We start from the raw sequence: 12899 nt of genomic DNA, 5'->3' as shown, positions 1-12899 counted from the left end.
GGCACCACCCTGGCTAAAAACATCAGCTCTCAGCCACCCCAGAAAAGGCGCATCTCATAAGATGTGCCAATTCTGGCACTTAGCCTTGCTCTTCCCACTTGCCCTGTAGTGGTGGCAAGTGGGGTGATGGTTGGGGGTTTGATGTCACCTTTGTATTGTCAGATGATATCAAGCCCCGAGGTTAGTAATGGAGAGGCGTCAATAAGACGCCCCCATTACTAACCCCATTGTCATATCGTATAAAACACACACCCAGAAAAAAGTCCTTTAATTGAATGAATGACACAGACTCCTTTAATAAATCTTAATTAAACCATACTTACAACCTCATCTATTCCACTGACGCCCTGGTTGTCTGCAAAAGCGTTAAAAAAGAAAAAAAAAACAATATTCTTCACCTTTCCATAGAGATGATAATCCATTTGTCCCATGACTGGTCTAGCCCTGCTACAGTACATCTAGATGGCAGGTTGCATGATGCGACTATGCAGCTGCCATCCAGCGGAGACACTGAGCAGAGTGTGCTCGGTGTCTCCCTGTGAACTTCTCTTCCCTGTCTGAGGGCCCCGCGAGCATGAGAAAGCTCTCCTTGCAGACAGATCGTGGGAGTTAACAGCCAATGAACTCACTTCACCTTTATGACATCAGCGTGAGCGCCAGCTTTCCCTCTTCTGGTTGCGAAAATTACGCGGGAGCCCATGACATTTTTGTAAGAAAAATAATCTTTTATTATAAATCCATGTACAGTAAGCACACACTGCACTTACTGTATATGTTACTGACATCTATATATCTACCTATTCTATGTGTATATATCTGTTCTTTCCTGTCATTCTGTGATTTTACTGTACGTGGCACATGAATTACGGCTTTTATTCTATCATTTTTTTTTTAATAAGTGTGACAGCACTTCTATTTTTGATATCCAGCCAAGGTAAACAAGTGATCTAAGGGCTGCAGCTGTCTGTTTTACCTGATCTTGTTATCCAAAAATAGAGGGACCGCCCTATTTTTTTTTTTTTTTTTTGTTTTAATATTGCGCCGGCTAATCGCCGCCATGCCAACATGTGGCATGGCTGTGGCGGAGCCGGAAGTTACCACACCAGAAAAGCTTGTTGATTGGCTGCGCTGTCGAACCCAAACAGTAACACAGACTTCCGTGGCCTTGTTTCGGGTCCGGGTACGAAGTTGACTGTTCGGGTTTGCCCATCACTAATTTTGAGCTCACTGGTAAACTTCACGAAGACACTTCCAGAAGACTTCCCAACTTAACAAAAGAGTGATAGAATATTTCCTGCTATCACCTTATTTCATCTGCTGAGTTTCCTTGATTCTTGCTGTGACGTCTTCTGCTTCCTATAATGTGAAATTCAACACGATTGTGCGGTTCTGTAGACAAGTGCCAGATTGTCGCTATTCAGTACTCTTCACTATAGTGCTTCAGATGTGCCAGCGGCTGACTTCACCCTAGTAGTGTTATTACAGGATTGTGTTATAATCGCGGACCCCCCCCCCCCCTATACAATAGGCAACAATTCTCATCATCTACAGGGAAATGCAGAATAGAGCGGACATCTGATGTCAGTATATTGTCATTGCTCTTACACTAATGGACTAGTCGTGTAAGTAGAGGTGGAGATGGACATCTTCCATATATTGCCTTCTACTTCTGATGGGCTCCATGCACATTGATAGCATCAGATGAATGTCAGGGTTCTCTGGCCCTTAGAATGGTTATCAAGTTAGCTGCAGGAATATCCTCTCCACATGGAGAGCACAGGCCTCTAATATCCTGTCATCTGTTTATTTTCTGTGTCTAGCTCTTGGTGCGGTCCCCTCCCCCTCCTCTTCCTCTGCTGCTCTCTTTCACGCAGTTTCCATGTCCTTCTCGCTTGCCATCTTTATTATCTCACCTTATGCTTTCCCCCTTTGCATGCATTCCCTCGCTCCTTCCTGTGCGTTCATTCACTGTCAGCAGCGCAGTAAGGAAAGTGCGCACGCGAGAAAGCGGCAATAAGCATCCACACGGGGGACGAGAGCAGGACCCCTGGGGTGTGAGTGCTGTCTCGTGTGGAGGGCATAGAACAATAATGTCCCTGCCACCAATTGCAAATAGATCTTCCTGTTCCCGAGCATTCACAGAATATGTGCCATAATACTATAGATTTATGAGCCGCGCAAGTGGTGATGGCAGGAGAGACATTACACCCCTCTATACAGCCACAGAAGCGTGGCAGTAGTGTCCGCTGCTGTATGTGTAAGGTGGCCCAGGAAATGCCGGAGGTAGATCCTAGATGTTCGGAAGGGCCAGCTTGTCCTATGCCCTCCGCACTCCTTATTGCACACTGCTTTGCTGAAGCATAGCTTTTCATTATATAATTGCCTATTGTTTACGTTAAGATTTTGGCATTTGTTTCCTACATTTTTTTTTCCTAACGCCTAGAGAAAAAAATACTAATAATCTGAAATCTTGCAATTTTCACACTGGGCACTAAGCCTAAAGGCCCCCATACACATTAGACTGTCGGCCGGGTTCAGCTGTCTAATGTATATGAGGGCGCCGGCCGACTGATGGTCGGGAGATATGTCAATCACACACGTGCAATTTTTAGACTGCCAATCGCATTGTTTTCCCTGACATAAGACATTAGCCGATGTGTCAGTCAGTGGCTTTATCACAGAGAGCACAGGACGCCTCGTCTGGGTGAGCGCTCCTGTGGATGGGAGAGCTGTCGGCCGTATAGACAGCCCAAGCATCATTTGTCCTACAGCCATCTAATGTGCATCACCAGCTTTATATTCATCTCATATTCACTGCTCTGTACAGAAGACTTTTACGTTATCCCCATCAGCACAGACCAAATTACAATGATAGGTAACACCTCTATATACAGTAGATTCACAGCTCACCTCCTCCCTCTTCATTCACAATTACAAGTCAGTCGGGTCATTCATTCTTTTGACCCTTATGTTCGTGTATTTGGCTAGTGTAGTGTTAAATTTGCAAGATTTTTTTTAAAAAAATTACCAATATGTAAAATAAATGTTTTTACATGAAAGCTTGATTAAACAGTCATTTTCACAGTGGCTGTACACTTTAGATATCTGCTTTCGGTCTACTGCTTTTTACCCTGATCCCACTCCCTGAGGCATGCATGCTTAGCTCGGATGAGCATGCATGTGTTCTCAGTGGGGAGTAAGCTGCTAGCAGAGACCCCTGACTGCGACATTTCTCGTGAGAAGGATGGCTGACTGGCCCCACCAAGAAAGGAAGGTTGTGCTGACCTTCATCCCATGTGTATGGCCCCCTTTATTCTCAGCTTGCTGTCTTTTTAACATGGCCAAATGTTGCTTTCCCGAGTTACAGCGCTCCTCTCACAGCACCATATTGCCTCATGTATGACAATGGCAGCTCACACCCAGATCAATAATGGTGTCCAGGGGTCTGGCCCAAACGTCCGCCTATCTGTGGAGCCTCTTCCAGTGTATTTCCCCAGTACATCAGATACACGGACTCTCCAGCCAGTGTTCACCATCTCTTCTCGGATGACTTACTTGTGTAATCCCATCCACCTTCCAATGCCCCACTTGCCCGCATCCTCCACCACACCCCGAGTGCCTTTGTACTGCTGTTAGCTCTCCTTCCCTGCGTCTGGGCTATTATCTCATTCTCTTTGTCTTTCGGAGTGAGAGTGGATATGGCACACGGGGGAGGGGAGATCATGCATTATTCTAAGCCAGCAACGCGAATATAAAAAGCTGTAGGAAAGTTGGGCAGGTCGCGGCTCATAGTTGGTTCTTGGTGTGCAGCTTCCTACAGCACCTGACTGCTTCTCTGTGCCTTTATGGAGCTCTGATTGCAATCTGCTGTGAGAGCCCGCCGTCTGCGCTACTGAACTGGCGCAGCGCCAGGTCTGGCTCTCGGAGTGCTCAAAACTTGCTACCAGCTGAGAGGGGGCAAAACCAATGAGCCATAGGGCATGCTTTTTATTAAAGCAGAGTCAAAGAAAGCCCCGAGACCACTTCAGCTGCTGTCAATACCCAGCCATTGCCAGAGACCCCAAGGCTACTTGCAGAACAAGTGCCAAGCACCATAAACCTGAGCCTTGCTGTGACGCAAAGTTTCCTTAAGAGCTTAATTTCTGAAAGCTCCTGTATTACACCACCCCCCACCCACAGTGCCGTGTTCCCCAGCGAAACCCACTTGAGGTAGCAAGCGCTAAGATAGGAGCGTGATGAATGAAAGGAGCTGCGCCGTGTGTGGGTTGTTGGCGAGCTGCCATGTCTTTGGGGATCATAGAAATTATTGATGACACTGAACACTTGTATGCATCCACACAGCTGACTCAAGACAGAAAATACTCGCAGCCGCCGGAAAACTCCCGGCCTTCTCCCCACTTACTCGTTTCATACTGGTGAAAGTTTTCGGAGAAGTTTAATCATAGGTCGAGAGCATCGTACAGGGAACCATTTAGTCCGGTGTCTGCATGTAGCAGGGTTCTGTGTGTAACTTGGCTTGTCGGGGCTCATCAAACCATGATGTGCGTGACTGGCTGTGATATAATGGTGTGTTGTTACATGACAATCCTAACTCTGCTACCTCTGTGTACCTGCTTACCCTATTTAATAGGAGTAGTAGGGCTTCACCCATTGGTAATTGCAGAGCGGTGCCTTTTTTCGCAATACAATGTATGCATTTATTTTCCTGCCTTGGGTCTATGAATATGCCAGCTTTGTGTATTGTAATGTAAGCAGCCGTCTGCAGCACAGACTTCAGACTTCCTGCACCAAAACTCTATAGTTTCTGATGAAGAATTTTCAGAATCAGTTTGTTTTTTCAAGAGACTTGAAAACTGAGGGATTTTTTTTTTTTTTTTACCTACGATGCTGTCCACCAGCCAGTGAAATCACTGTTGTTAAAGGGGTCTTCCCTACTTTAGAAGTTGCCACCATTGGGCCTGGGGTGGGGTAAAAAAAAAAAATATCAGAGGCCTGGGAGTTTGAGGGTTCTGCGCAGGATCTTAGTTGTTCCCAGTATTGCACTTTTCTGAACAGAGAGCTCAGATATTGCACCTGGGATCTGTTGTAACCATTCTTCCAACTTAGGGGTCACTGCTCCAATCACCACTGGAATCACTGTTGCCTTCACCTTCCACATCTTCTCCAGTTCTCCTTTGAGGCCCTGGTATTCCTCCGGCTTCTCATATTCCTTCTTTCTGATGTAGCTGTCACTTGGCACTGCCACATCTATTATCATTGCTGTCTTCTGATCCTTGTCTACTATCACAATGTCTGGTTGGTTAACTATTTCATTCGCCACCACTTTTTCTGGGGTCTTCCACGTGGACTTAGGGGGACTTAGCCCATATGCTGTGCAGATGTTCCTGTATAGAATTCCCCCTACTTGGTTGTGGCGTTCGGTATACGCTGTTCCTGCGTGCATTTTGCATCCTGACACTATGGTTTCTGAGGTTTTTTTGCATAGTCTGCACCTTGGATCTTGTCTTGTGTGGTAGAATCCCGCTTCTATGGATCTGGTACTTAGGCTGTGTGCACACGCTGCGGATTAGGTGCGGATTCATCCGCGCGGATTTTGTAAAATCCGCAGGTGAAACCGCAGGTCAAAATACCTGCGGTTTTACCTGCGGATTGCTCTGCGGTTTTGCCCTGCGGTTTTTCATCTCCTCAATGGAGGAGATGGCAAACCGCAGGAGAATCCGCAGAAAGAATTGACATGTCAATTCTTTCTGCGGATTGAAAACCGCAGATAATCCGCGCGGAAAATTCCGCACCATCTGCATTGCGGTTTTTGATTCCCATAGGGAATCATGGTACTGTACACCGCAGTAGAAACTGCTGCGGGTCCGCAGCAAAATCCGCAGCGTTTGCACACAGCCAAAGTGCTTGTTCTTGTGCCGCTATGATTAGTGCCTCTGTGCTGTCTCGGAGTCCAGCTTTCTCCAGTCATTGGTAGGATTTCTCCATGTCAGCCACCTCCATTATCTGTCGATGGTACATCCCATGCAGCGGCTTGTCTTGCCATGGCGCATCATGTTCCTGTTCTGTATATATATTTTTTCAATACTCTCCTGGACTGCAAAACTCTACCAAATTTTGCTACTTTGAATCCTGTCAGTTTTGGACAATCAGTCTCCAGAGGAGGTGTCACATGACTGCTGCAGCCAATGAATGGCTGCTGATCGACTGCAGCATTCACATTCCATACGAGTCAGCTTCTTTGGGAAGGCTGCATCAATCGCACGTCACCCTCACTGGAGCCCACCCCGGGCACATTGACAAAAACTTTAAAACTAAGGGAAAACACCTTTAAACCCGAGCTTTGGTGATCCAGTGAGACTATGAAAATACTGTTCCTATAGTTTACTGATTCATACGATTGGCCTAAAAATGGTCGTAAACATTGGTTCTTTTTAAATTTGTCAGATGCCATTGGGTTCTTTAAACGGAATCTGTAAGCAGGTTTTTGCCAACTCATCTGAGAGCATCCTGATGTAGGCAAAGATACCCTGATTCCAAGGATGTATCACTTAGATTACTGGGAGCAGTGGTCCTGACATAATCAGACTTTTTAGATTTAGCATGAAGCAGAGCTGAGAAAGCTGCCCCCGCCCCCAGCAAAGCTGCCCCACCCACACCAGGCTCTGTTTATACAATGTCTATAGGCAGTGAGCTGCGTAGACCAGGAGGGGGTGTGTCAGATCAGGAGGCAGGAGCTGCTGTGTGCCAGCAATGATGAGCTTGTGCTGCTAATGCAAACATTGCAAACAAACAAACCCATAGAGCTTGATAAGAGAGGCATGGCTGAAATCTGTGTGTTAACCCCTACAGCATGCTGTCTTCAGATTACATAGCAAAAACCTGCTGACAGATTCCTTTTAACCCTGTAGACATTAACCAGTTTTCAACAGGAAACCCTTATTACTTAGCCCTGCTCACACAGGTGATGGCTATGTCACAGTGCATTCAGGTGTACTCAGGGCAGTTGTAGGTATCTCCCCTCCCCCAAACCATAATATTCAATATGAGAAATGCCACAAAAAGCGCGGTTTATCCTCAGTGATGACAACCTGCAGTTTTTAGAAAGTGTATGACAAAAGCAGCCTTGTAGAAGTCACCGGGCATGCTCACATAGTTTTTCTTTCATACCTTTTTTTTTTTTTTCTAATGTTCCGCTCTAAATATACAATTAAAAAGAAAATCTGCAAATCCGCTTGCAACAGGCCAACATGAGAAAGGCATAGATGTTGCGTTGCGGTTTTTTTCCAACCTTTTTTTTTTTTTTTTTTACAAAGCATGATATCTATTCTTTGCTGCGTTTTCCGTTCATAGATTGCCACAAAAGGGGAGGTTTTTACTGTAGTTTTGGTGAGGGGTTTTTTTTTTTTTTTTTTTTTTTTTACAGAAAAGCTTCAAAACCCATGTGTTCCGAATGAAAGTTTAATAAAAAATAAAAAACACTCAGTGTGAACATGGCCTTTCAGGAAAAACTGCCATCCGTCTTCTCATGGTAATTTCCACACTTGACTGATGGCGGAAGGCTTTGGGAGCTTCATCTGAACTTTAGACAACGGAGGGGATGGGGGGGTGTCTTATTTTTTTTCCCGGAAAGAAGGTTCTGTAGTAGATATAAAGGTGAGTGGCTTTGCTATACTTACAGACAGAACGGTGTGACTACATCTGGTTTCCTGGACTTTTAGGGCCGGTCATTTGGGAGTGGTTGGCCGGAGCCGTCAGTGGCACATGATGAAGGTAGTGATGTATGGTGAAGAAAGCAAGCCTCAAATACTTAATCTTTTTTTTTTTCTATTTTAGGCAAATGGCATTAAAATTGGACCACAAAACCCAATGCCTGGGCCAACCGGACCGCACAATGCAGGACAAGCTGGGGGCAGCTGTTGTTGAACCTGCGTTTTCTTTTTTGTTTTGTTTTGTTTTTTTTTTTTTTTTGTTTTTGTTTTTTCCATCTGAGGAGCCTCCTGTGGCTCCTTACCTTGTTCATAGGCTATTTACATGTACTATTACCCTGCCCTTCCTCCAGAGTTTCAATGTTCACTTTAAAGAGAGAGATTTTGGAAATTGTATTCATACTGTATCTATTCGCTTTTGATTTCTAGGTTTATTGATTGTGGTTGTTTAAATGTCGTCTTGTTCCCTTGACTAAGAACTGAATTATCAACACTAAAACGTTTTCATAGTATTTTAAATGGCTTGTGTAGCTAGGATTCACAGATCTGTGGTCGCCTGTTCCAAGGGACATGACCTCCAATAATAAAGGACATTTGGAGACGCCTTTTTTCTCTCTACCAATATGTTTTTAATGAAGGAAATGGGACAATATTGAAGAAGTAACGTTGATGTGCATGTTAAAATAAATGTTCATTATTTCCATGAGCGCTGCCTGTACAGGGATGTCCGCTTTATAGGTGGACACTATTCTAGTAACTGAGATGCTCAACTGCGGAGGTCATTGAAGGGTACGTTCCCACGGTCCATATCCGCTGCAGACTTTCCACCATGGAATTGCATGCAGAAAACCTGCTACATTACAGTGAATTTCTTCCAATCTCTCACTGTAGATATGCAAAGCAAAGGAATCGGATATATGTAGGAGCTCCTTTGCTTTTCTACAGCAATGATCTTCTGTGGATTGTTCGCTCCGGACAACTCCCATGAGAATCTACCTTTGGGGTAACTTTAGTTTTGGCAAATAAAGCTTATTCATTCTACAATGACATGCCATGCTCTCATAGACTTTGAGTGGCGGTTTTCAGGATCTCCTGTCGAATGTGACCCTTTGGATGAATCTGATGGGGGGATCACACTCGTGCCGAGCTTATAAAGAGCCATGTACCAGTGTCATCATCACATGAGAGATCCTTATCCCTTGGAAGTAAAAAAAAAAAAAATGAAGTTTCCTTTTTACGGACAAGTCGGGATCTTGAAAACCAAAGTTGTCAAACTTTTCATGAATGACACTGCGAATACTTTTTATTTGTTAAAACCAATATCCCTTTAACCAATGCGTAACAATCAAAGGTGTAGGACGGTTGATTTTTACGGTTTTATAACTTTTTTTTTTTTTGATGGTTGGGGCTCGATACGCAAACTGCGAAGTGGTAAGACTTCCCTTACAGGAGAGCCTTAAGCCGTTCACTACTCAAAACACTGGGAAGGAAGAAGCTTTTTATGTAAAATATTGGTGGACATGAAGAACGGCTGTAACCAAAATGTATCCATATCCAATTTACTCATGTATAGTGTGCATATTCCTGACATGTAATACTGCCAAACTGATACAATCAAGGTGATCGAGTGAACACAACATTGTATTAAACCGGTTAAATTACTGGAGACAATAATCCTAATCTGCTCTATTCCTGCTTTTTATTTGTCATGAAGTAAACAAGCTGTATTGTCGTTACCTGAACTAGTGAGAACATTTGTGTGCTTTTCATTTAAAGGGACTCTGTCAGCACGGAACAACTGTTCAAACCAAGCGCAGGCGCTCGGGGCACCCTTGGTGTGGCCAAACATTTAAGTGCACCTTCCCACCTACTTGTTTTCCCTCTATCCACATCTTCACCTCCCTCCTCTGTTTTGATTGGCAGTTCTGGCTTCAAATAGCCAAAGAAGGGTGTTTGGCCACGCCAAGGGTGCACCGAGGGCCTGTACAAGGTTTGCACAGTCATTCTGTGCTGACAGCGTCCCTTTAATTTTCTTGCACTGTTATTTTGCACATCTTATTGTGACTGAAGTGACTTGTCGGTGTAATATTGGGCTGACCGTGCTGATGAAATGTGCTGCTTTTACATGATCTGTGTATGCATCTGAAAAGGACACTGCAACTTTACTTCCACATATAAGTGATTTGTAGTCTGATGGCATTGGCAAAATAGTGAGCCTAGTATAACCCAAATAGGCCTTAGTGCCCGTCGCAACCAATCAGGGCTTAGCTTTCTGTTTTTTAAATTGGCCTCTAAAAAAGAAAGCTGTGCTGTGATTGGTTGCTGTGGACAACAGTTGTTGTTTAGCTTTGATAAACCACCCTAGCCCTATTGTTCCCCATGTATGGACTCAGGGTAATCGCTCCAGATACAAGGATCCCACGTCTGGATTTAAATTGCCTCTCTCCAATGTTGCCAATTCATACCAAATCATCTGCCACTGGTTTGCTTTTGGCCACCTGAATAATTAAAAAAAAAATAAAAAATAAAAATTAAATGAATTCGTTAATAAACTTGTCTATACGTAGGATATGATTAAATTGATCACTGTTAAGTAGTGTTATGGGACTAGAAAAATATAGCTGCTTTTATCCAGAATCATTGCCGCCCGTGTCCAGAGCTTGTGTGCGCAGCTCATCCCCTGCAGTACTAGACACAACCCATGACGGGCGCTGTTTGTAGAAAGAAAAGCAGCCAGGTTTTTCTAGTCCTGTACTTGTACTTCTGTATGTGAACGTGGCTTTCCCGGAGGTCCACTTTGACACTAAGAGAAATCCAGCCATTCTAGCTCCATGTAAGTGGCCAGGCCTCGTCCTCAGATCGTTGCCGCCACTATGTGTGCCCTATAATGTATGATACATTCCAGGTTCTGGAGGGGGTGACCCACTGTGGTAGGGGCCATTGGAAATGACCGTAATCAGTGTGTTGGCCGTAGGTTGTAAGCATGGAGTGATGCAGCTGGTTATTGCGCTGTGTGCACGGCAGGGCTGGGAATGGTGTGCTCACTATTGTGTGCTCTGCAGCGACTCCCCTAATCTACACGCTTTACCTTTTCTTTAGCATCGTGGATTTGGTTTGCGTAGGTCATGTCTGTAAATACATGGGATATTTTTATAACTCAGAATATGTTATCTCTAAATGCTTTGGCTTTAATCCTGGCATGATCATGGTTTACTGCTACTGGAAATCCTTTCTTTTGCCTTATTATTGTGCTCTGTGCTTGAAATAAAGATTTCTTTCACTGTAACCTTGTGAGAACTTGAGGTTGAAGGAGTTTTTGTTTCGCACCACCACTTTGCATGGCGTCACATCTGGGGAGTACCAATGTGCCACGCATATCCTGGAGAACTGGTTCTGTCCGCTTGCCATCATCCATTCACACCATCACATGGCACCGACTCAGTGATTCTTCCTAAAAGAGAATCAGTCAGCAGGTTTTTGCTACGTAATCTGAAAGCAGCATGAGGTAGGATTTCAAGGACGTGTTGCTTATTAGGCTGTGTGTTGTTTCAACACGCAAAGTTTATCAGCAGGAAATAACTGCCAGACTAGCTCCCACGTGCACCCTGGTCCAACCCTGTCCCCAACACTGATTTAACAGCTCACTGTCAATATACAGTGTACGCAGAAAGTTGTGCTGTGGGTAGGGTCAGCTTTCTGGGATCTGCTACATCTAAAAATTCTTGTCACAATCGCAGCACCCAGTAGAGTAAATGATACATCACTGGAATCAGGATCTCTTTTTCTACATTGTGCTGTTCTCCTATGAGGTCGTTAAAACCTGGTGACAGATTCCCTTTAAAATCAAGACTAATCAGTCATGGTAAAAGATAGAAGAGTTACAAGTAGAAATATTCCCCTTTGCCCAAGTCCTGAAATACCGATCGGTAATTGTCCCATCGGTGGCCATGTTACATTTACCTAGTAATCGATAAGCAGAGCTGCCCATACATTTGATAGACAAGTTGGCTAAACAAGCAGATTTGGATGGGAATTGATGAGGATGTCCTGTTTATGATGGATTTCAAAATGTCCATTTTTTTTTTCCCTTTCCATGAAATAAAGCGCTATCAGAGAGGGTCTCACGGCAACTAATTCCCCATTGGAGTAGAGTCTGAATGAATATCTCCCGGGGGGGTTAGAGGGGCGTTCGGCCAATCACTTTCTCAGCCCGAGCTGATTTTCTGAATGTATGGCTTCAACACATTATATCATAGGTCATTGTCAAAGCTGGCGTCAGCCGTACCATGCTTTACAGGCGGCATATGTGGACGTACATGAGTAAATGTGAGTCCCTGATAATGAAACCATTGAGCAGGAATCAGGCTAATTCTCCTTAATGCTGTACTCTGCCTTTACATATTGTATATAATGTGTGAGATGACGTGCCTTGGTGTGTATGCCAAGCGAAGGTTGCAATGAATTTACACCCACTTTTCTTTGTATTTGGAGCTTCTGCGGATCATTGCTATAGGATTTGCTTTGGCGTGTTCATCCCAGTCCAGTGACTGCTGTTATCGTACAGTATGGTTTTTAACATACGAGTCGAACTAGATGCGTGCCAATGGTTTGGGAAACCTGCACCAGTCTGAGGAGCTGCGGCAACTAGTGATGAGCGAGCATGCTCGTTACTCAGGTTTTCCCTAACATGCTCGGGTGTCCTCCGAGTATTTTGGTGTGGTCGGAGGTTTAGTTTTCGTCGCCTCAGCTGCATGATTTGCGACTGCTAGACAGCCTGAATACATATGGAGATTCCCTAACAAACAGGCAACCTCCACATGTATTCAGGCTGTGTAGCAGCTGCAAATTATGCAGCTGAGGCGACGAAAACTAAATCTCCAAGCACGCCAAAATACTCGGAGGACACCCGAGCATGCTTGGGAAAACCGAGCAACGAGTATACTCGCTCATCACTAGTGGCGACTCATCGGTCAAGGCGTGACTATTCCAGGCTTTTACATATGGAAGGCTTATATATATTTTTCTTTGTGTTAAACACAATCTAAGTTTTTCATCTAGATCTTTGTTCAGGTGGATTTTGCAATGTGTCCGAATATGATGTCATAAATGTAAAACTAAAAACTGAAATAAAGTACTTTTTCTTAATATTGTAAACCACCTCTCTAGTAACTGCTGTTTTTTTTTTAATTATTG

The 12899-nt window shown here is 44.3% G+C and overlaps 1 protein-coding gene across 2 annotated transcripts in view; it reads left to right on the top strand.

Moving 5' to 3' along the window:
* Positions 1 to 10992, top strand: part of RAB2A (RAB2A, member RAS oncogene family) — a 130228-nt gene extending 119236 nt beyond the window's left edge. For both annotated transcript variants that reach the window (XM_073583949.1, XM_073583950.1), the window contains exon 8: positions 7834 to 10992. In XM_073583949.1, the coding sequence (XP_073440050.1) occupies positions 7834 to 7923 (90 nt within the window). In that variant the 3' untranslated portion in view covers positions 7924 to 10992. The remainder of the gene's footprint in view (positions 1 to 7833) is intronic.
* Positions 10993 to 12899: the final 1907 nt, after the last annotated feature.

The sequence above is a fragment of the Dendrobates tinctorius genome, unplaced genomic scaffold (assembly GCF_039654945.1).
Source record: "Dendrobates tinctorius isolate UK_male_01 unplaced genomic scaffold, ASM3965494v1 ptg000082l, whole genome shotgun sequence".
NCBI classification, from domain to species: domain Eukaryota; kingdom Metazoa; phylum Chordata; class Amphibia; order Anura; family Dendrobatidae; genus Dendrobates; species Dendrobates tinctorius.
The sequence above is the reverse complement of the archived record's forward strand: the minus strand, read 5'-3'. Positions and strand labels throughout refer to the sequence as shown.